This window comes from Lactuca serriola, chromosome 8 (genome assembly GCF_051521515.1).
Source record: "Lactuca serriola cultivar US96UC23 chromosome 8, Lser_US96UC23_V15, whole genome shotgun sequence".
Classification (NCBI taxonomy): domain Eukaryota; kingdom Viridiplantae; phylum Streptophyta; class Magnoliopsida; order Asterales; family Asteraceae; genus Lactuca; species Lactuca serriola.
In genome coordinates this window covers 131,767,894-131,787,855 of record NC_136415.1, presented here as the reverse complement: position 1 = coordinate 131,787,855, position 19,962 = coordinate 131,767,894, and the positions used below count along the sequence as shown (strand labels likewise).

At 34.3% G+C, this 19,962-nt stretch overlaps 3 protein-coding genes across 3 annotated transcripts; 1 reads left to right on the top strand and 2 right to left on the bottom strand.

The window, feature by feature from the left end:
- Nucleotides 1-1,304: 1,304 nt before the first annotated feature.
- LOC145069128 (CRS2-associated factor 2, mitochondrial-like) lies at nt 1,305-13,840 on the bottom strand. Its single transcript, XM_079016099.1, has 6 exons — nt 13,631-13,840; nt 2,440-2,989; nt 2,240-2,367; nt 1,935-2,160; nt 1,708-1,835; nt 1,305-1,621 (listed from the first exon to the last, which is right to left on the bottom strand). The coding sequence occupies exons 2-6, from the start codon at nt 2,909-2,911 to the stop codon at nt 1,526-1,528; spliced, it is 1,050 nt and encodes a 349-aa protein (XP_078872225.1). The 5' UTR covers nt 2,912-2,989; nt 13,631-13,840; the 3' UTR covers nt 1,305-1,525.
- LOC145069130 (uncharacterized) lies at nt 2,986-5,118 on the top strand. Its single transcript, XM_079016100.1, has 7 exons — nt 2,986-3,579; nt 3,694-3,917; nt 4,026-4,167; nt 4,250-4,330; nt 4,458-4,524; nt 4,609-4,701; nt 4,789-5,118. Exons 3-7 carry the CDS (start codon nt 4,118-4,120, stop codon nt 4,858-4,860), a joined length of 363 nt encoding a protein of 120 aa, XP_078872226.1. The 5' UTR covers nt 2,986-3,579; nt 3,694-3,917; nt 4,026-4,117; the 3' UTR covers nt 4,861-5,118.
- A 2,396-nt stretch (nt 13,841-16,236) lies between the features above and the next one.
- Nucleotides 16,237-17,104, bottom strand: LOC145067405 (uncharacterized). Its single transcript, XM_079014556.1, has 2 exons — nt 16,774-17,104; nt 16,237-16,700 (listed from the first exon to the last, which is right to left on the bottom strand). The coding sequence occupies exons 1-2, from the start codon at nt 17,102-17,104 to the stop codon at nt 16,237-16,239; spliced, it is 795 nt and encodes a 264-aa protein (XP_078870682.1).
- Nucleotides 17,105-19,962: the final 2,858 nt, after the last annotated feature.

Genomic DNA, 19,962 nt, shown 5'->3' with positions numbered 1-19,962 from the left:
AGATTTTAATTTAACTTCTCCGATAGTGGAAACCGATTAGGGAATCCAAGGGTGTTTCTATAAGCATTTCCTAATCGAAGATGATGGGGGTTGAAGACGAAAAATCTATGGTGTCGGTGGTGTTGAACTGTGGTGGTGGTGGTTTTGTCATGTGGTGCCATTCATAGCTCAACAGATTTGAGAAGTTGGCACTGGAAAACGAGGGTTTTCAAATAAGAGGTATTCCAGGAGGTGGTGTTGACCTGTGGTGGTGGTGGTGTTTATAGTTTCCGGCGGTGATGTTGTTTATATTTTCCGACGGTGGTGGTCGTTATATTTTTCAGGCGGTGGTAGTGTTTTTAATTTGAGTATTTAAGTGTGGTTAATGTAGAGACACAATTTTTCATTTTTCTTTTTCTTTTTAGTTATTAAAATAAAGAAAAATAGAAAATGAAAAAAAAAATGAAGGGCAAACTCGTCATTTAAAAAAAAATCAAAACAAATCGGACAAAACTCGCAACAAAATGAAAACTTTGGACCTGTGGTGCTAGTCCAAACTTTTTTGGACCAAAGTGACAATTTTGAACAAACCACAAGGATCATTTGTGCAGTTTTGTCTTAAAAAAATATAAAACATAAGCGGAATAATTAGGAAGATAGTAATGTTAATGTTATGAAAACGATTTTGCGTTCTTCTATGGAAACTTTCGACTCAAAATGAAAGCTCTCATTCCCAAATTGGCTAGAAGAAACTTTCGACTCAAAATGAAAGCTCTCATTCCCAAATTGGCTTCAACCGCTTCTTCATTTATATGATATAGAGTTAGGAAGACTCAATTTTAACTAAAGTCATTTTTTCTTTGCACTTATCTCACATTAACGAAATACGTAAAAGATATTAACAAATTAAATACATTTGGTACCCTCATGCTACATGTTAAGATACTCTATTAAAATTGTACTTTCAATCTTTTTCTTATTAAGGCGTTGTACATTGAGAATGTACCCAATTATAACATTATTCTTTCAATTTTTTTTATTAAGACCTTATATTTCTAAAAAGTCTATCCCATTATAGTAGTGAAAATCACTTTGTGTTTGCATGCCATTGCTATTTGTTATAATTGTGTAGAATTTTCAAAATACAATTTTGTGAGTCGAATAAAATGAAATAGGATGCTATTATAAACAAGTCAATGAAATTGTCTCATTCCTTCTTGCACTTAACCCTAAACAATATACTTAGTCAAATCGGGCAAATTCTATCAAAAAAGTTTAGCTATTTGTCAAATAAGGAAGTCAAAATCCATAATTAAGATCTTAGGTTTAGGTCTAAGGAGGTTGTTTCTTCGACTTGATGAAATTAATGGGTTAAAAACTTAGTCTTAACAAAATGACTTAATGGATTAAGCCAAAAAAACATGGCTCAATGTATTACGACACTACTATTTTACCTATTTGCCCTTCATAGAATGTATATAATCTTTCTTTTTTAAATTGATATAATGGTTTATCATGATGTCAACCAGGGTGAAATCACTACCACTTATAAATCATTCAAAGTATTTTCCGTGGCTTTCTTCCCACTCCAGAGAATGATCTGTTCATCTTTATACAATATAGGCACACAAGGGACCATATCCTGTGTTAAGAGAATTTCATTAAAAAAAAAAGACATAATAAAGATGGAAACTTTCTATCACAAATAAGAAAACACAAAATACATACCCTTAGCTTCACAGCGATCCTTTTGGAGTCACTCATACCCACATGTGCACAACAGAGCTTCACTACTTGTTCAACTTCAAAAGCCTCTCTCACTTTTTCAACCACATTAGCATACACACCATTTCTTGCTGCACGAATTTCAAACCCCTATTAGTTGAAAACTTCCCTAATTTTGTCATTTTTGAAGGGTATATAAGACATTTGGCTAATGAGTAATGGTCATGTACTTAGTTTCATTAGTGGAGGAGAGTTAAGTCCTCGGTTTCTCAATTCTTTTGTTTCTTCAAATGTCAAGCCATCAGCAACATTCTTTATGAGCTTTGGATAAATCGGTGGATATGGCTTCCATAGCATTAAAGGAACAACAGGTCTATTTTTGGGATCATAATTTCGTCCACGATACAGCAGCAAGATGTTAATCTGTCTGTATATGATCTTCCCACCCGATTTTTCCTGCAATTATTGTATGTAAGCTAATAGCTTTGTTAGAGGATCCAAATTAGCAAAACAAGTGTGATTTCAAACTTCAAACCTCGAGGTGGAAGCAGACATTGTCCATATCAAGAGTCGGGACTCCTAAGCATTTGATCCTCACAGCTTCGGCTTTCTTCCAATGGTTTTGGATGTCATCAATCATGTTGTGTGTAACCCCACCCTTTCCTACCACAACAATTTTAATAAGATTTGTCTGATTCTATTATGGAAACAATTTTGCAAAGATTCAATGTTTACCCAAATTGATTTGGCGAGAGCAATCATTGTGTCGATATCTTTCAACGAGTTCAGATACTTCTTCCTCTGATAACGGATTCCCAAGAATCGCATTTCTCTCTTCTTCAACCTTGGCCATGTCGGGTGCCTGCTGCAATGGAGCCACTGTTCCAGTCCATTTCCGGTCAAGTCGACCCGGCCCAAAAGGAGAGAATTTGGGGGTTTCTCGATACCCAATGGGTTCGAGGCTAGGGTTGGTCTCAGAGTACGAGTACCTGAAATCAAAGGGTAGATTTGATTTTATAGGGAATTTGTTTTGGGGTTTCTTATTTGATGCGTCTTCTTTGAGTTTCTTGTTCTTCTGATTTTGGGGTTTTAGGATTGGGCAAAAAGGTGGGTCGTCTTCAAAATGAGATTGTGTTAGGTGACGGAGGATTTGTGGTCGGTTGTGGCTATGGAAGTCGTGGCGCCACCGTGAAAAAAGCTTTAGCATTTGCAATTTAAAAGAATATTTATGTAAGCCCGAGCAAGATTCCGATTCCAACAGTAACAAGATATTCCAACATGAACCCTATATTTAAACAAGGAAACACACTTATGAGATCAGACTTTTTTTCACGATGTATTCGTCTATTCGATTAATCACTGGATCTTCTCTTCACTGAACTTCACACCCCTCTCCTTCGTCGCCCAAAAACTCTCCAAAACACGCCCCTGAAGGTCACGTGCATTGATTTTCTTCCAACCGAAATATAGGTCACGTGCAACTGCAACCTCGCCTGGACTCGTCATCCCTTCGACACAATATGGCCCACACAGAATGCAGGTTATGTCCCAAGTTACGTGGCCCACAGGCCCTCTCCTGCCCCAAGCCCCAAACAACTATATAAATCCTTTCTTATAAACCTCCCTCGTTTGCGAATTTTACAAAGTTTGGGTGATTGGTACTACTTTTTAGGAATTCGAGGGTGGTAAGTGAAAATATAAAGTTGATTTTTGTGTTTCTCATGAGAAGTTGAGAACAGTCTAGACCCGAAGCTGGCGACAAGAGGAATTCAAACTACTGAATTACATTTAAACCCTTCGTTAGTTCGTTTCATACATCGATTCTCCAATCATCACATTTTCAATTGTTTCAGATCTATCTTGAACTGAAATCAGGTACGAATTTTTTTTGGAAGTGTTTTCTGTTCGTTTAATTGCTGTTTTATGAGATTGTTTTATCAGAAAAATAGAATAATTGATGAATTTCTGTTAAATTGTTGTATTATTTAGGTGGATACACAATAACATCTTTGATACACATGGTTCATCTGAGGATTTGCTACATTCAAATGCAAACAGTTCCAAGGGGCTAGTTATTGAAGAGATAGATTCTGATGATGAAGGAGAAGGAGAAGAAGGGCAAAACGGTAATTCTGGGGTTGTTACGGATGACAAACCCCACAGAGTTGCCACATCTAGCAAAGATCCCCTTATAGAACATCCTGATGATGAAGGTATCAATGTATTATCACTCAAACTTTCATTCTAATTTTTAAGCAACGACTCATTCCATTACCATGTTCATTCTATTCCATTCCATCCAACCAATTACATTATGACAGAAAAAGTGAAGAAGGAGACGCGCATCAACAAGAATCACAACAGGACCAAGACCCAAAGCATTAGTTTAAAAAAGTTACATATGGTGGTATAAATGGAGCATACTACACTGCAACAACAACCAGAAAATCAAACAATGATGGAGTAAGTAATATCCCACACTGTTTCGAATCTGATTTCCTGATTTTTTTATATTAATCAATATATTATTATATTTGGCAATCAGGTGGTACTTGAAGACACCAAAGAAGCTGATAAAACAACAGGTCAAGCAACACATAGAATTTCTAAAGGAATACATGACAAGGTAATCAAAAAATTTAAATACAACCCCGTGTATTTCTCGGGTTTTGCAAATGAGCCCCTGAAAGTCTTCTTTTGATTTGTTATTTGAGTATGTGGAAACTAAAGTTGGTTACGTGGTTTCTCACTAGGGTCACTCTGTCACTAGGAAACTTGGTACAGATGGGGAAGTGCAGACCTTACATAACCTTAACCAAGGTTAGAGTTAGTTTGTAAACTATGGGTAATATACAGGAACATTTGCTCTTGTTAACAAAGGCAATTGGTTTACTTATTGCTTAGATGAGTTGGCTAGTTGTGAAGAAGAATGGGAAGGTAATGCTGACATGCACATCCCTGATTGGAACGAAGAATTCAACTCTTTTGGGAAGCCAAGTAAGCATCAGTAATAAGTAATTATTAAACAGTAAATAGTAAACAGTTAACAGTAAACATCTTTTTTGTTTAATGATGGTTTTATAGGGTTTGGTAGCATGGGACCATTTGGGTTGGCGCTTGAGGCAGCGGGTGGCTCCCAGAGAAGTGGGAGGTTGAGGAGTGAAAATCAAGAGCAGACAAGTTCTTCTAGAAGCCAACCTAAAAAGGTTGTTAGAATCAACATAGATTGAGTTGAACTCATTATAGTTTGGCCAATATGGGTTATAGTTATACATGTATTTTTTGGTAAATGTTGTTATACTTCATTGAATACGTCGTATGATTTGAGTTTGTGTGTTGTGGCAATAGTGGTCGAAAATAAAGGTATTGTATTTGGTCTCTGTTACTAAGAAAATCTCTATTTTTTTTTTGTTAGTTTTTTGAACTTGTTCCATTGGTGGATGTTATGTAGAAAGAAACTAGGGGTGTTATCTATGCTGGAAGGAGAGCAAACAGTGGAAGAAAAAGCAAGGAACTCTATACTCTGTGTATTATTGAATTGGTAATCGAAGATTTGTTAGGGAAAGAGAAACATTGTAGTTATGTGACTCATACATATCCCAAGTAAAGAGAATTTGATTAATTTCATGATGAGATTTACAATCATATAATATAAGATATTTGAAAGATTGTAGAACATTTATTATCAAATTTAATAGAATGATCTACTTTACATATATAAATCTCACTAAAATATGGATTTTAAATTTAAAAAAAAAAATGAAAAATACAAGAAAATGACAAGTGGAAAAAACATAATTTAAAAACTTTTAGAAAATGACATGTGCCAAAATCAATAAGAACATGACATTTGGCAAAATTGATTTTCATTTATTAGGTTAGATTGGTAATCGAAGATTTGTTAGGTTTTCGACTTACTCAGGCAATATAAGAAAAATAACACGCTAGGAAAAGAGAAATATTGTAGTTATGCGACTCATACATATCCCAAGTAAGGAGAATTTGATTAATTTCATGATGAGATTTACAATCATATTGACATAATGACATTTATATATAGGAACATCGTTTTTGATTTCTCATCAAGGTTCGAGTTACATTGAGGTTTTGGGAAAAAAAAACATATTGAGTTGTGGAGTCTAATACATTTTTTATGAACCTCGAATGATACATATGAGGAATTATTTAAAGGATATAGGGTTACAACCATAGGCGGAGCTTTATTAGGACTAGGGGGGGCTGTGGCCCCCCCTGAATTTTTGGTTATAAATAGTCTTTTTAGTTTCATTTTATTCATTTTAGGCCCAAAACTATAAAATTTTGGCTGTGGCCCCCCTGCTTACCAATTTTTATACATATTATATTTCCGGCCCCCCCTTATCCTTTCTTTTTCTTTAAAAAGGGTGGAATAAAGAGTTTTTGATAAGTAAAAGATAAATGAAATATGAAAAATGAACTTAGAGATTCTCAATAGCTATAATCTGTTTTTAAAAAAAACCTTATCCTTTCTTTTTTTTTTTCTTTTTTTTATTTTTTTTGACAGTATGAAACCAATAATAAGTCAAACATTTATTTTTTAAGCTTGCCAAAAACCCTCCTTTTAGGAAAACTTTAAACTCGAAACTATAAATGGGGTTTACGAAATTTACCTTAAAGAGAAGGAAACACGTCAAGCATATCTACAGCTAATATCTTAGTTGAAGACAATGATAGTTCTCTAGATTTTAGGTAAAAAGTTGGGTATTTTTCGAATTGCTTTGGTTAATTAAAACATCAAATTGAACCTTGGAATTGAATTGAAGAGATGAAAGGTGGTGTTTAATGATATTTCGATTAAGCTGCGTTCCTTGAGGATATAGATTGTTCTGATTTTTGGAAGGAATCGGAATCATGAAAGTTGAAACTCATTGAAATATGAATGAATGAATTTAAATATGTTAAAAAGTTTGGCTGTAAAAACGGAATGGATTTAATTCTTTTGTTAAAATTTATTTGATTTTGTAAATCTGTTAAAAGTTTAAAAAATACAAATTACGATGTTTTTTTTTTACAAAATTATATTTGAAATTGACATGATTTTACTAATTTTTCTTATTTACAAAGTTGCTTTGCTTGTGTTTGTCCAAAATAAAAGAAATGGTATTAGGGATGAGTTTTTATGATTATGCCATTCATTTGAAGGTTTTGCTTGTGTGCGGTTCACTTACATGATTATGACATGCATTAGTGGTACGATTTTTTTGTTGAAATAGGTCTTAGCATGCTCTTTGATTAGACCATATGCAATACTCTCCACCACAACGATTGTGAAGAGCTTTCAGACCGGCCACTACTCTTTCCATGGAGTACTCTCCACGGTGAAGAAGAGAGAGAGAGAGAGAGAGAGAGAGAGAGAGAGAGACGACCCCGTTGGCGTTCGTCGTCTGGATAACCTTGGCTACAGATTTTACTAACATCTGTTGAAAATAGTGGAATATTTCAATCTTATATTTATTTGTTTTCTTAAAGGAGTTATTATGTTAAAAGTATTTGTAGTGGGTTTAGAGTGTAAATGCAGGGACGGATACACACGCGGATCTTTTGATATGGTCGGGTTGATCCATATACTTAATACTGAGATATAAAAGAAGAGAGAGAAGAAATTTTGGCAGATGAGAGAGTCTTCAGCTTACAAGATAGATCTAGGGTTTTCTCTTCTTTCGTTGTTCGTGTTTTTCTACTTCTCTCTGATCTTGTGTTGTTAACAAGTTGTTAAAGTTTTTTTGGTTGTTTTGTTGATAGATTAATGATCAGATGTTTCTCTTCGTATAATCTGTTTTAGATTAGGGTTGAGTGTAGTTGAATGAGAGTAGATTAGGATTTGTAGTGAGGTTTCAGTTGTAAGTACATGAAAACCTTCTGTTTCTTTGTCCTAAATTGATATAAGAAATGAAGATGTTGGGAACAATATTTTGTGTAATTTCAACATGGTATCAGAGCTCTAAGGCTCATGTTCGTTGATCCCGACGGCTTGGTTGGCTGATCGTCGTTTGGTGATCTTCGCTCTCAACGATTTAAAAAAAGGTACATCGATTCCTTTATTTTTGTTTTTTGTTTTCTGTTAAATATGTTAGATCTAGGGTTCGTTTTCTATTTACCCTAGTTTGCTCTTTGGATCCTGGTACTGCGAGATTTTTGATTGGTCTTGCAGATTGGCGCTTCTTCTCATCTTCTTGTCGTTGTGACTACAAGTTTGAACAAAAGGAAATACGCTCTGGAAGCTATCGATTAATCCCTTATCTGAAATAATCCTCTTGTGGTCGGATTTCATCACCGATAAACCCTTGTAGGGAACGGATTTAGGGAGTCGATTTGAAGAAAAACAAAAAAAAACAACATCGCCTTCTATAGCACTGTAAGGGTGTTCTTGTTCTTCTATTTTCTTCTTTGTTTTCGCGTATACTGTGTTTGTTTCTTGGTTGTGTCTTTGACTCTGTGGTTGACTGTCTTGGGCCCCGACATACTGTGGTGACCATCTGGACTTAAGTCAACACAGGGTCGGTTACTTGTTCTGTGTGTTGTGTATTTCCTATCTTTTCTGTGTGTTCCTTGTGATTTAGAATGGCAAGAGATACTCCTGAAGGCAGTGGTACTCCTAAAGATGGTACTACTGCCGATTTTGATGATCCTTTATATGTTCATCCTTCTGATTATGCTGTAGCCTCAATCATAACCATTAAACTGACTGGAAATGAAAATTATCGGTTATGGCGTAGTGCCATGTCTAGAGGTCTGAAGGCTAGGAATAAGTTGGGTTTTGTGGATGGAACTTTAACTCTTGAAAAAACTGATGTCTCTAAAACCTCTAAATGGGAACGAGTTAATGCTGTTGTATGCAATTGGATTTTAGGGTCTATTTCTGAATCCATTTATGCTAGTCATGTTTACTCTGATAAAGCTAAGGATATTTGGGATGAATTATTTGAAACTTATAATAAGGCTGATGGATCTGTAGTTTTCAATATCCATCAACAAATTAATACTTTAAAACAGAATGGTTCGTCTCTTTCCGATTATTACAATAAACTTGATTCTTTATGGAAGGAATTTGATGGTTTGACTAGTTTAACTGAATGTGTATGTGAGGCTGCTACTAAACTTAATGATCATTCTAAACTGATGAAACTAATGCAGTTTCTGAGTGGTCTTGATGAGTCATATAATCAAGTAAAAAGTCATATTCTTTTGATGGATCCTTTACCAAATGTTAAATCTGCTTTTTCCATTCTTTCTAGAGAAGAATCTCTTCAAAGGAATGGGTCTTTAAATTCTATTGTTCCTTCGAAGTCTCAAGTGTCTGTGTTTAACAGTAAAGTTAATGATTTTAAGAAGGGACAAGGTCTAAACAGGATCAGAAATCAAGGATTGCAATGTAAACATTGTAATCTTAAAGGCCATACAATAGATAGATGTTATAAACTGATTGGTTTTCCAAAGGATTTTAAACAGAAAAATGAAAGTAATAACCAAAGTAAATCCTTTTCTGTAAATTCATCTTCTATCAGTTCAAATAACAATATTGTAGGTTCTTCTGAGACTGTTAACAAGAGTGATGCTCACTATCTTACAAGTGAACAATACTCCAAATTTCTTCGTCTTATTAGTGACAGTTCTATCAATGAGGATGTATCTGCTGCTGCTAATATGGCAGGTACATGTTCGTTTACTTGTTGTAATTCTGTTGTCAGTGAAAATAATTCTCAGAGTTGGATTGTTGACTCAGGGGCAAATCAACATATGATAGCCTCTGAGTCACAACTTCGAGACACAGTCGATGTGTCTAAGCTTAATCTTCTTGTTAAACATCCTAATGGGTCTTCTGCTCCTATTAACAAAATAGGGAACATTCAATTATCTTCTCACCTTACTTTATTTGATGTGTTTGCTGTTCCAGACTTTAATGTTAATCTTTTGTCTGTACACAAGCTTTGTAAGGATAGTGGTTGTGAAGTTGTATTTTCTGAACATAATTGTAAAATTCAGGATTCACTGTCAAAGGAGATGGTGGAGAATGGTAGGGAATCAGGGGGTCTTTATTACCTTGATCATGTTCCCTTAGGTAATTCTGCTAGTTTAACTATTCCTAAGTGTTTTGTTTCAAAATTTACCTGGCACAGTAGACTTGGTCATCCTGCTGACCAGGCTTTAAGTGCTCTAAAAGATAAACTGAATTTTGGAAGTGAATCCTTACCTCCTTGTGATACTTGTCATAAAGCAAAACAGACTAGAGAATCCTTTTCTCATAGTCAGCATCATTCATCTCAATTAGGTGAATTGATTCATCTAGATGTTTGGGGTCCCTATAGATTGGCTACTGTTGAGGGTTATAAGTATTTTTTGACTATCGTGGATGATTTTTCTAGGGCAACTTGGGCTTTTCTTTTAAAATCTAAAAGTGAAGTTTTTGATTGTTTTAAGGTTTTTGTAAATATTCTATTAAATCAGTTTGGTGTTAACATTAAGACTATAAGGTCTGATAATGGAACAGAGTTTGTAAATAATCAAATGAAGTTTTATTGTATAGAACATGGAGTCATTCATCAGACCTCTTGTGCTTACACTCCACAACAGAATGGAGTTGTGGAAAGAAAGCATAGACATATTCTTAATGTGGCACGTTCTCTTATGTTTCAGTCAGGGTTTCCTATTAAGTATTGGGGAGATGCTGTTTTAACTTCTGTTTTTCTGATAAATAGAATGCCTACTTCTGTTTTGAATGGGTTATCTCCTTATGAACTTGTTTTTAAAAAAAACTCCTAACTTTGATCATTTAAGAGTTTTTGGGTGTCTTTGTTTTGCTGCTAGACAAAATGTATCTGATAAATTTTCTGTGCGTGCAGAAAAATGTGTTTTGTTAGGATATTCCTCTGATAAGAAAGCCTATAAACTTCTTAGTTTGGATACTAATTGTTCTTTTGTATCCAGGGATGTGAAGTTTTATGAGTCAGTGTTTCCTTATAAATTGAGGTCAACTGTTGGTGATAAAACTTTTAATACTTTTGGTCCTGTTGATCCCTTTTCCTATGATGACTTTGATAAAAATGAATATTTAAATGATTCTATAAATTTAGATGAACTGAGAGTGGAGTCACAGGAGGATGGTATTAATGCAGCTACTGACTTGGATGACAGTGACTTAATTGAGTCAGTCAACCGTAGTGGCGAGGTAAATATGCCTCATTCTGTTGGTTCTATTCCTTTATCTTCTGATATGTCTGAGGAAAATAGTCATCTGTCTTCAACCCCTTCAGTAGAACTATCTATAGGTGCATCTAGGTCTAGACGTGAATCACATATGCCAATTAAATTTGCTGATTATGTTATAGAAGGAAAATATAAATATGGCATAGAAAGATCTGTTAACTATTCTTTGCTTAATACTGATGCTAAATGTTTTGTTTCCAATCTGAATAAGACTGTAGAGCCTAAAAATTACTATGAGGCTCTATCTGATCCTAATTGGGTAAATGCCATGAATGAAGAAATGGAAGCTCTTCATCGTAATCACACTTGGGAAATAACAAATTTACCTAAAAACAGAAAACCAATTGGTTGCAAGTGGGTTTTTAAAATTAAATATAAGTCAAATGGTGAAGTTGAAAGATATAAAGCCCGGTTAGTTGCTAAGGGGTATAATCAAAGAGAAGGGATTGATTTTGAAGAAACCTTTTCTCCTGTTGCAAAAATTGTGACTATTCGGATTGTTATTTCCTTATCTGTGCATAATTCTTGGCCTTTATATCAGTTAGCTATAAATAATGCTTTCCTTTATGGTGATCTATCTGAGGATGTGTATATGTCTCTTCCCCCTGGATATTATTCTGAAAATGATTCTAGGGTTTGCAAGCTTACAAAATCATTATATGGTTTAAAGCAAGCTCCTAGAAAATGGAATGAAAAATTGTGTGCTTCTTTGTTTATGTTTGGTTTTCAACAAAGCATAAGTGATTATTCACTGTTTATTAGAAGATTTGAAAGTTCTATAACTGTATTACTTGTATATGTTGATGATATTATATTAACTGGTAATTGCGAAACTGAGTTAAAAAAGGTTAAAGAATTTATGAAAACTCAATTTTTGATTAAAGATCTTGGAGTTCTTAAGTATTTTCTAGGTATTGAATTAATAAATATTGATAATGGTTTATGTTTAAATCAAAGAAAATATTGTTTAGAGCTTTTGCATGAGTATGGATTGCTTGGTTGTAAACCTGTTAGCACTCCATTAGAGACAAACTTTATGATAAATACAGGAAATGATGATAAAGACAATGGGTTATTAGATAATAAAACTGAATTTCAAAAGCTGATTGGAAAACTTATATATCTTACTATTACTAGGCCAGATATTGCTTATGGAGTTCAAGTGCTAAGTCAATTTATGCACAAACCTAGGAAATCTCATTTAAAAATTGCTTTAAGGTTGTTAAGATACTTAAAAGGATGTCCTGGAAAAGGAATTGCAATAACTAAATCTGATAATTTTATGTTAAGTGGATTTGTTGATGCAGATTGGGCAAAATGTCTAACTACAAGGAAATCTGTAACAGGGTACTTAGTATATTTTAATAATTGTTTGATTTCATGGAAAAGTAAGAAACAGTCTACTGTTTCTAGATCTTCCACTGAAGCTGAATATAGAGCTCTTGGGTCTATTACATGTGAAATAATTTGGGTTTTGAAAATCTTTTTTGAATTAGGATTTAAGAATTTTATTCCAGTTTCTGTATTTTGTGATAATGATTCAACGATTAAGTTAGCTCTTAATCCAGTGTTTCATGAAAGAACTAAACATTTTGAGATTGACCTGCATTTTGTAAGAGAAAAAATTTCAAATGGAGTTATAAAACTTGTTAAAATTATTTCTTCTGAACAGAATGCAGATATACTTACAAAATCTTTGAATATCAAACAACATGATTTTTTATCTAAAAAAATGGGTCTCGTTGATATTTTTAAGGAAAACAAATAAATATTTTGATTGAGGGGGAATGTTGAAAATAGTGGAATATTTCAATCTTATATTTATTTGTTTTCTTAAAGGAGTTATTATGTTAAAAGTATTTGTAGTGGGTTTAGAGTGTAAATGCAGGGACGGATACACACGCGGATCTTTTGATATGGTCGGGTTGATCCATATACTTAATACTGAGATATAAAAGAAGAGAGAGAAGAAATTTTGGCAGATGAGAGAGTCTTCAGCTTACAAGATAGATCTAGGGTTTTCTCTTCTTTCGTTGTTCGTGTTTTTCTACTTCTCTCTGATCTTGTGTTGTTAACAAGTTGTTAAAGTTTTTTTGGTTGTTTTGTTGATAGATTAATGATCAGATGTTTCTCTTCGTATAATCTGTTTTAGATTAGGGTTGAGTGTAGTTGAATGAGAGTAGATTAGGATTTGTAGTGAGGTTTCAGTTGTAAGTACATGAAAACCTTCTGTTTCTTTGTCCTAAATTGATATAAGAAATGAAGATGTTGGGAACAATATTTTGTGTAATTTCAACAACATCAAATTGATAGTGTAAAAGTTGTCTATTTGTTTTCACGTTTCAGTTTTGTTTGAAGCTGACAAGCTGTTAATCATAACCAAACCTAAAAATAAAAAATCAAACTGAAAACAGCAGCAGCAGTGCAACACGCCAACGCCAACGCCAACAATAACCAAATCTATAAGTTCATAACTTATACATCGATTGGCAAATCGCAAATGCCAAGTTAAAAAAAAAAAAAAAAAAAAAAAAAAAAAAACCTCAGTAACGCATAAATAGGCAACAGACTGACAGAAAAGAGCAGCAGCAGTGCAACACGCCAACACCAACAAGGCAACAATCAACAATCTTACAATCAGAAAAGAACAGCTGAACAGGATCCGGGTTTCGGGATTACATACCTGATTTCTGTGAATGGCGGCGATTTGGGCACTTGGCGATGGCGATTGTCGAGAGTGAGACCAGGCGACTTGGCGAGACAGCGACACAAGAAACAAGCGACTAGCGAGACAGCAACACAGCGAACAGCAGGCGAGAATGAGATAGGCAGCGAATTGGGCAAATGGGGATGAACCAATTTTGATTTCTTGATACCCCTTGGAGAATTTGGACTATTGGACTAAGCTGATTAGGAATCGGGAGGGGCCAAAGCCCAAGTTTGAAGATAACAGGCCTATAACTAATTTTTTTTGAACTACAATTCCTACTTCTAGCCCAAAATTCAGGGGTCAATGGCCCCTTCTGACCCCAATAATACTACGCCCCTGATTACACGTCCGACCACAAATGGTCAGGGTAGTGTGCACCAGACATGCTGTGAGAGACATACCTTGTAAAAGAAGGAGCAGAGGTAGAGAAAGATCGGGTTCACGGGTTGTATGAATGTTGATGGAATCGTAGGTTGTCAATGTCAGGGCATGAAAGTTGATGATATTTTTGATAGGAGAATAGGAAATGTAAGGAATTGAAGAAGAAAAACGGCAGGATTCCATTCCTAACAGGTTGCCAACATGTTACGCATTAACAGTTATAACTTAAAAACAAATTAAGCCAAGGAAACAAAAAGTTTCATAGGATAATCCATCGTTCTAAAACTATCAAAATATTATCGAATAATATAATTATATCGAAATTTATAATTAAATTGAGGTTGTATATATATGTGGAGAAGATTTCTATCAAGATATCATATTTTAAAATTTTATTTACCAGAATATGATAAGGGGGCGTTTGTTTTAAAGTATTTAAAAGGATTTCCATGGATTTGAATTTCAAATCCTATAAAATCTAGTGTTTGGTTTAAAAAATTAATAGATTTTAGAAATCCATAATCTTCGTATAATTAATCCTATGTTGATCTGATTATAGAAAAACAGCAACTTGTATTCTCTCATTTCTGTGCATGTAATTCTGATTTTGCCTCCCAAATCTAATTTCGTACATCTAGAGAAAGAATATACATGATCGAAATTATAGATTTTGGAAAATATATATGCAATTTAAGTACAGTTTGATATTTCATTAACCATCATCCCATAATGAACTTGTTTAAAGTTCCCAACCAATTTAATTAATTTTTTTATTGGTATTTCACCTCTCGAGATTTTAATCTTAATGGATCATTGAGTATCCATATCAATAAAATCGTATTCCTGTAAAAAAAAATGAATATTCAACCATTGAAATCATGGTACCAAATTACTAAAAAGCAAAAACCCAAACTGGAAACATTTTTGTCAATAGTGCTAGATCATTTCAAACTCGGATTCCAAATTACTAAAATACCAACATGGCTAATTTTATAAAAATCCTAAAACTTTCACATATGCAACTACAGACAGATGAAGGAGGATAGAGGAAGAAAGTACCCTCCACTGTGCATACGACCCATGGCGACGGAGATGGAGAATTGGCCGCTGCTTACTGACGCTTTGAGGACGGCTGCAAAACCCTAATCCAAAATGGGGAAGAGAAGGCTAGACTTGCTGTAATTTATATTTTTTGTTAATTTGGGATTCAATCTCTTGGAACTTGATTGGATGGACCTTTGTTAAATTTGGTACCGGCCCAAATTCTGTAAGAAGAGCATTGGGCTTTTCTCTCGTAACTACTAAAATAATAAAATTTAAAAATAAAAATAAAATAAAAAAATTAAGTCTATAGCAAGGTTGTCAAGATAGGGATATTACCTAGGATCATTTTTGGGTTTGCAAAATCGGGATAGTAAGATCGGGATCGAAATCTTAAGATCCCACAAAATAGAATATAATTTTAATTTATAGTATTTAATCATGAAAAATATTTCAAAATTTAAATTTTTCGTTCAAAAGTTATAAAAACTTCAAAATATTAGTCATAAGTCACAATAAAAATGATAAATGGTAGAATGGTGAAGGGTAAAATATATAAAGTGGTAAAAAAAATTCCATTTGCAAAAAAAAAAATCAAAGGAAGGTAGGATCGGATCGGATCTCGATCCTACGATCTTACAATCCTACCTGCGATCCTACCCCAAATACGATCCGGATCGTTTTACATATCTAAGATCGTAGGATCGTACGATCCTAGGATCAGGATCGCGATTTTGACAACTATGGTCTATAGCATACTTGAGGTGCACAAATATTGGTTTTAAACCGGTTTATTAAAAAAATGTTTTTATATACTCGTTTTAGTTTTCTTGGAAATGAAATTCATTTAGGTGCTGTTTGTTTTTCTGAAGCCAAAATGTCTGCAGTTTGCGGACCACATCTGCAAGCCTCTGCAGCAGAAGAGGTGGACCAAACGTCAGCAGTCTGCAATAAGAAGACTGTTTGTTTTTTAACGTCTGCAGGCTGCTGAAATAAACTGAATTTTAAATAAAATTATTTTACAAACTTAAAATGATTTTTCAACACCAAAATTTTAATAATAATAGTCTTATAACATTGAAAATAAAATTCATGCAACTAAATTCGTCATACAATAAAAAAAAATGTTTTACAATAACAATTTCATTTAAAACAATTCAATCTATATTGTGCATCAACTGATCAGCAATTTCATCACGTAACTGAGTCATATATTCACGGTCTGCTGCAGTACCATGTGTTGGAATCCCGTCTTCATCATCATCAATGGCCACATTGTTATTTCGAAATGGGACATTGGGTTCATCGTATCGTGCGAAATACTCATCACTCAATCCTTCTTTCCTTATATAATTATGAAGCGCGAAGCATGCCATGGCAATGTTTCTTTGTGTCACAAACGGGAATGGTGTCATCCTCTTCAATATAAGGAAGCGTGCTTTCAAAACACCAAAAGCACGCTCAATGACATTCCTAAGTTTTGCATGTCCATGGTAAAATTTTTCTTTATTGGTCAATGCACGTCTTTGACGAAAATCTCCAAGCCAATACCTCACATTACGATAAGGGGCCATAAATCCTCGAGTGTATGCATACGCGGCATCACAAAGATAATATTTGTCTGAAAAAAATGCAAAACACTAATCAATTTTCAAATTAAAATAAAAATATTTAAAAAAAAAACAAAAATTTACCTGGTGGTGGAAACGGGAATGATGCTTGTGGATCGGCTACTGCTTCTGATAATATTCTAGAGTCATGCGCTACCCCTTCCCACCCGGTCACAACAAATGTAAAAATCATATTGAAGTCACAAATTGCCAATACGTTTTGGTAGCAATCTCCTTTTCCCCTACTTCTATATAAGTCTTGTTTCTTAGTAGGGACAACAACATGTATCAAAGTGTCATCAAGTGCACCAACTGCTCCTTTGAAAACCCTTCGTAGCCTCCTATTATGTCCTGGAATGTTTGGATTCGGATTAAAAGATGTTGGTACTATAACATCTTGTGCGAAACGCATCATTTTTTCCAACACTTCATAAAAAAAATTTATGAATTGTTTGCTTCGAGTGTTGAAATCTCCGCTTGATAATCACGTAACGTTGATTATGTCCGATCATCATCAAAAACATAGCCATCTTTTCCTCAACTGATACATGTTTGATGTCCTTGTGACTCTTTTTGATGCTTTCTATCATATACATACAAAATCAAAGTTTTCTAAAAAACTTTATAAATCAAATAAACTTCACTTTAACGACAAAAACTTTACTTCTATCAAATAAACAAAACTTATGACTCTTTTTGATGCTTTCTATCATATACATACAAAATCAAAGTTTTCTAAAAAACTTTATAAATCAAATAAACTTCACTTTAACGACAAAAACTTTACTTCTATCAAATAAACAAAACTTATGACTCTTTTTTATGCTTTCTATCATATACATACAAAATCAACAATCATATACATATACACTATCATATAAATATACACAATCAATAATCATATATATACATATATATATATATATATATATATATATATATATATATATACACAACCAAAACTCATATACACATAAACAATCACAATCAACAATCATATACATATACACAATCAAAAATCATATACACATAAACAATCACAATCAACAAGAGAAAATGAAATCTTTTGATTCACAGTTATGTATATTGGCTTCCAATCAAAGAAAAATATAAATCCAATTTGTTTACAAATCCAATTTGTTTACAGGTAAGATTTTCTATTTGTTGGGAATTTGGCTGTCAATTTTCTGTGAAACAAGGATGTGAATCAAAAAAGAAATTGAACAATGATGTGAATCAAACAAGAAATTGAATAAAGATGTGATTCAAACAAGATGAATTGAAATTGAAATCGAGAGAGAGAGAGAGAGAGAGAGGAAGGCAGCGATGGTTTTGATCGGTCAAACAAGATGATCGGTCAAACAAGATGTGAATCAATCAAGATGAATTGAAATTGAAATTGAACAAAAATGTGAATCAATCAAAGAAAGAGGTGAAGACAAACCAGATTGGTCGCTAGTTGAAGTTGTCGTTGTGACCTTGTTGTTCGCTCGCTGCTGCAATCGACCGTGATGGTCGCAAAATCGTAGGACGCCGGATCGGAGAGGAAGGCGGCGATCGATGGTTTTGATCGGATAGGATGGTTGCGACGGTGCTGGTCGCTGCAAGATGGAGTACGATCGATCGAGGGTTTTTTCTGGGAAGGTGGGAGGTTGGACGACGACTGGAGGCGGAAACAAAAAAAAAAAAACGCGTTTTTTTTAGGTCAAAGGCTTGCAGACTTTAGAAGAGGCTATCCCATATCTGTGTGGTGAAGACCTCGCGCAAACGTTTTTAAGTCTGCGCACTTCAGAAAAACAAACAGACTGCAAACCATTATGTCTGCGCGTGGTCTGCGCCTCGCAGACAGAAGAGGTCACGCAGACCTGCAGAGAAAAAACAAACACCCCCTTAGAAAACTGGTTTTTCAAACCAGTTCAAATTCGTTCTTTTAAGAAAAATCGAAAAAAAATATATAGTATCATTTTTTTCTAAAAACATATTCTTAACCGACAGCTTAATTTTAATCTGACCGGTTTTCAAAAATCCGATTGTAAAATAACGGTTCTTGATATGCACCTTTAGATTGGACTAAAGAAAAAAAGAAAATGGTCGTAGGTATTGTAATCCATTTAATAGATAAATCTTTTTATTATAAATGAAAAAGTGTTCTTTTTTAGAAAAAAAATACAAGAAAAATGGGAATTTTGAAAAATGCATTTAGTTCAACAGTTATTTTAAATTTTTCACGGAAAATAAAAATTTTCTTATTCCAAAATTACAAAGCATTTAGAAAATTTTAAAAATTGATAATTATTGTTTTGCATAATTTTCTAATTCCAAATTGGTATTGTTACTCTAGCCCAACAATGTTTCGTATTTTTGTTTAAATGGTTCCACATGATTTTTTTTTGTCTTTGAAGGGTACAAACTTGTGTTATGTTTTATGTGCTAGTATGATATGTTACTATCTGTTATGCTTTATGTGCTAGTATGTTATGTTATTGTATGGTAGTGGTAGGGATGAAATAGTCTCCGGTTACCGGTTGAAAGAAACCGAAAGGGGAAGCCAACACCCATATATTTTAGGCTATATATGATTTATATGTTTATGTTAGGGTATTATGTGGTAGTAGTATGGGTGAAATAGTCCCCGATTACCAGTTAAAAGTTACCGAAGGGGAAGCCAGCACCCAGATATGCTAGGAAGCTACCGGTTGAAAGAGACCGAATGGGAGGCCAACACCCAAATATGCTAGGCAGTTACCGGTTGAAAGAGACCGAAAGGGAGGCTAGCACCAAGATATGCTAGGCATTATATGATTATATGGTATGTGGTATGATGGGGGAACTCACTAAGCTTTGTGCTTACAGTTTTCAGTTTTGGTTTCGGGTACTACTTCCTCGAAGGGAAAGGAGCCGGCATGGTAGTAGCGCATCACACACGATTTCCGCATATGAGATTATTGGGATTTGTACTCTGACGTTGTTACTATGTTATGATATGATTTTGAGACTTATGATCTATGGCTTTTTATGAAATGAAATAACTTGATGAAGTTTTCTATAAATTGTTTTATGAATTTCTATATCAAAAAATGAAAATTTTGGTCTGTATTTTTGGGATGTTACAACCACACCCTACCCTACCCCCACCCACCACACCCAACCACCACCACCATCGCCACCACCACCGCCTCCGCCGCCGCCGCCGCCACCACCACCACCCAAACCCCCACCCCCACCATTGCCAACGATATCGTCGCCCCTCACCAATACCCCACCCCGCCACCA

Coding starts and splice junctions, on each gene's coding strand:
- LOC145069130 (XM_079016100.1), top strand. CDS start 4,118: ATGGAGCATACTACACTGCAACAACAACCAGAAAATCAAACAATGATG. Junction 4,168..4,249: donor GAAAATCAAACAATGATGGA/GTAAGTAATATC, acceptor TTTGGCAATCAG/GTGGTACTTGAAGACACCAA. Junction 4,525..4,608: donor CTTACATAACCTTAACCAAG/GTTAGAGTTAGT, acceptor CTTATTGCTTAG/ATGAGTTGGCTAGTTGTGAA.
- LOC145069128 (XM_079016099.1), bottom strand. CDS start 2,911: ATGCTAAAGCTTTTTTCACGGTGGCGCCACGACTTCCATAGCCACAAC. Junction 2,368..2,439: donor CTCTCGCCAAATCAATTTGG/GTAAACATTGAA, acceptor TTGTTGTGGTAG/GAAAGGGTGGGGTTACACAC. Junction 1,622..1,707: donor GGATCGCTGTGAAGCTAAGG/GTATGTATTTTG, acceptor CTCTTAACACAG/GATATGGTCCCTTGTGTGCC.
- LOC145067405 (XM_079014556.1), bottom strand. CDS start 17,104: ATGATGCGTTTCGCACAAGATGTTATAGTACCAACATCTTTTAATCCG. Junction 16,701..16,773: donor ATTCCCGTTTCCACCACCAG/GTAAATTTTTGT, acceptor CATTTTTTTCAG/ACAAATATTATCTTTGTGAT.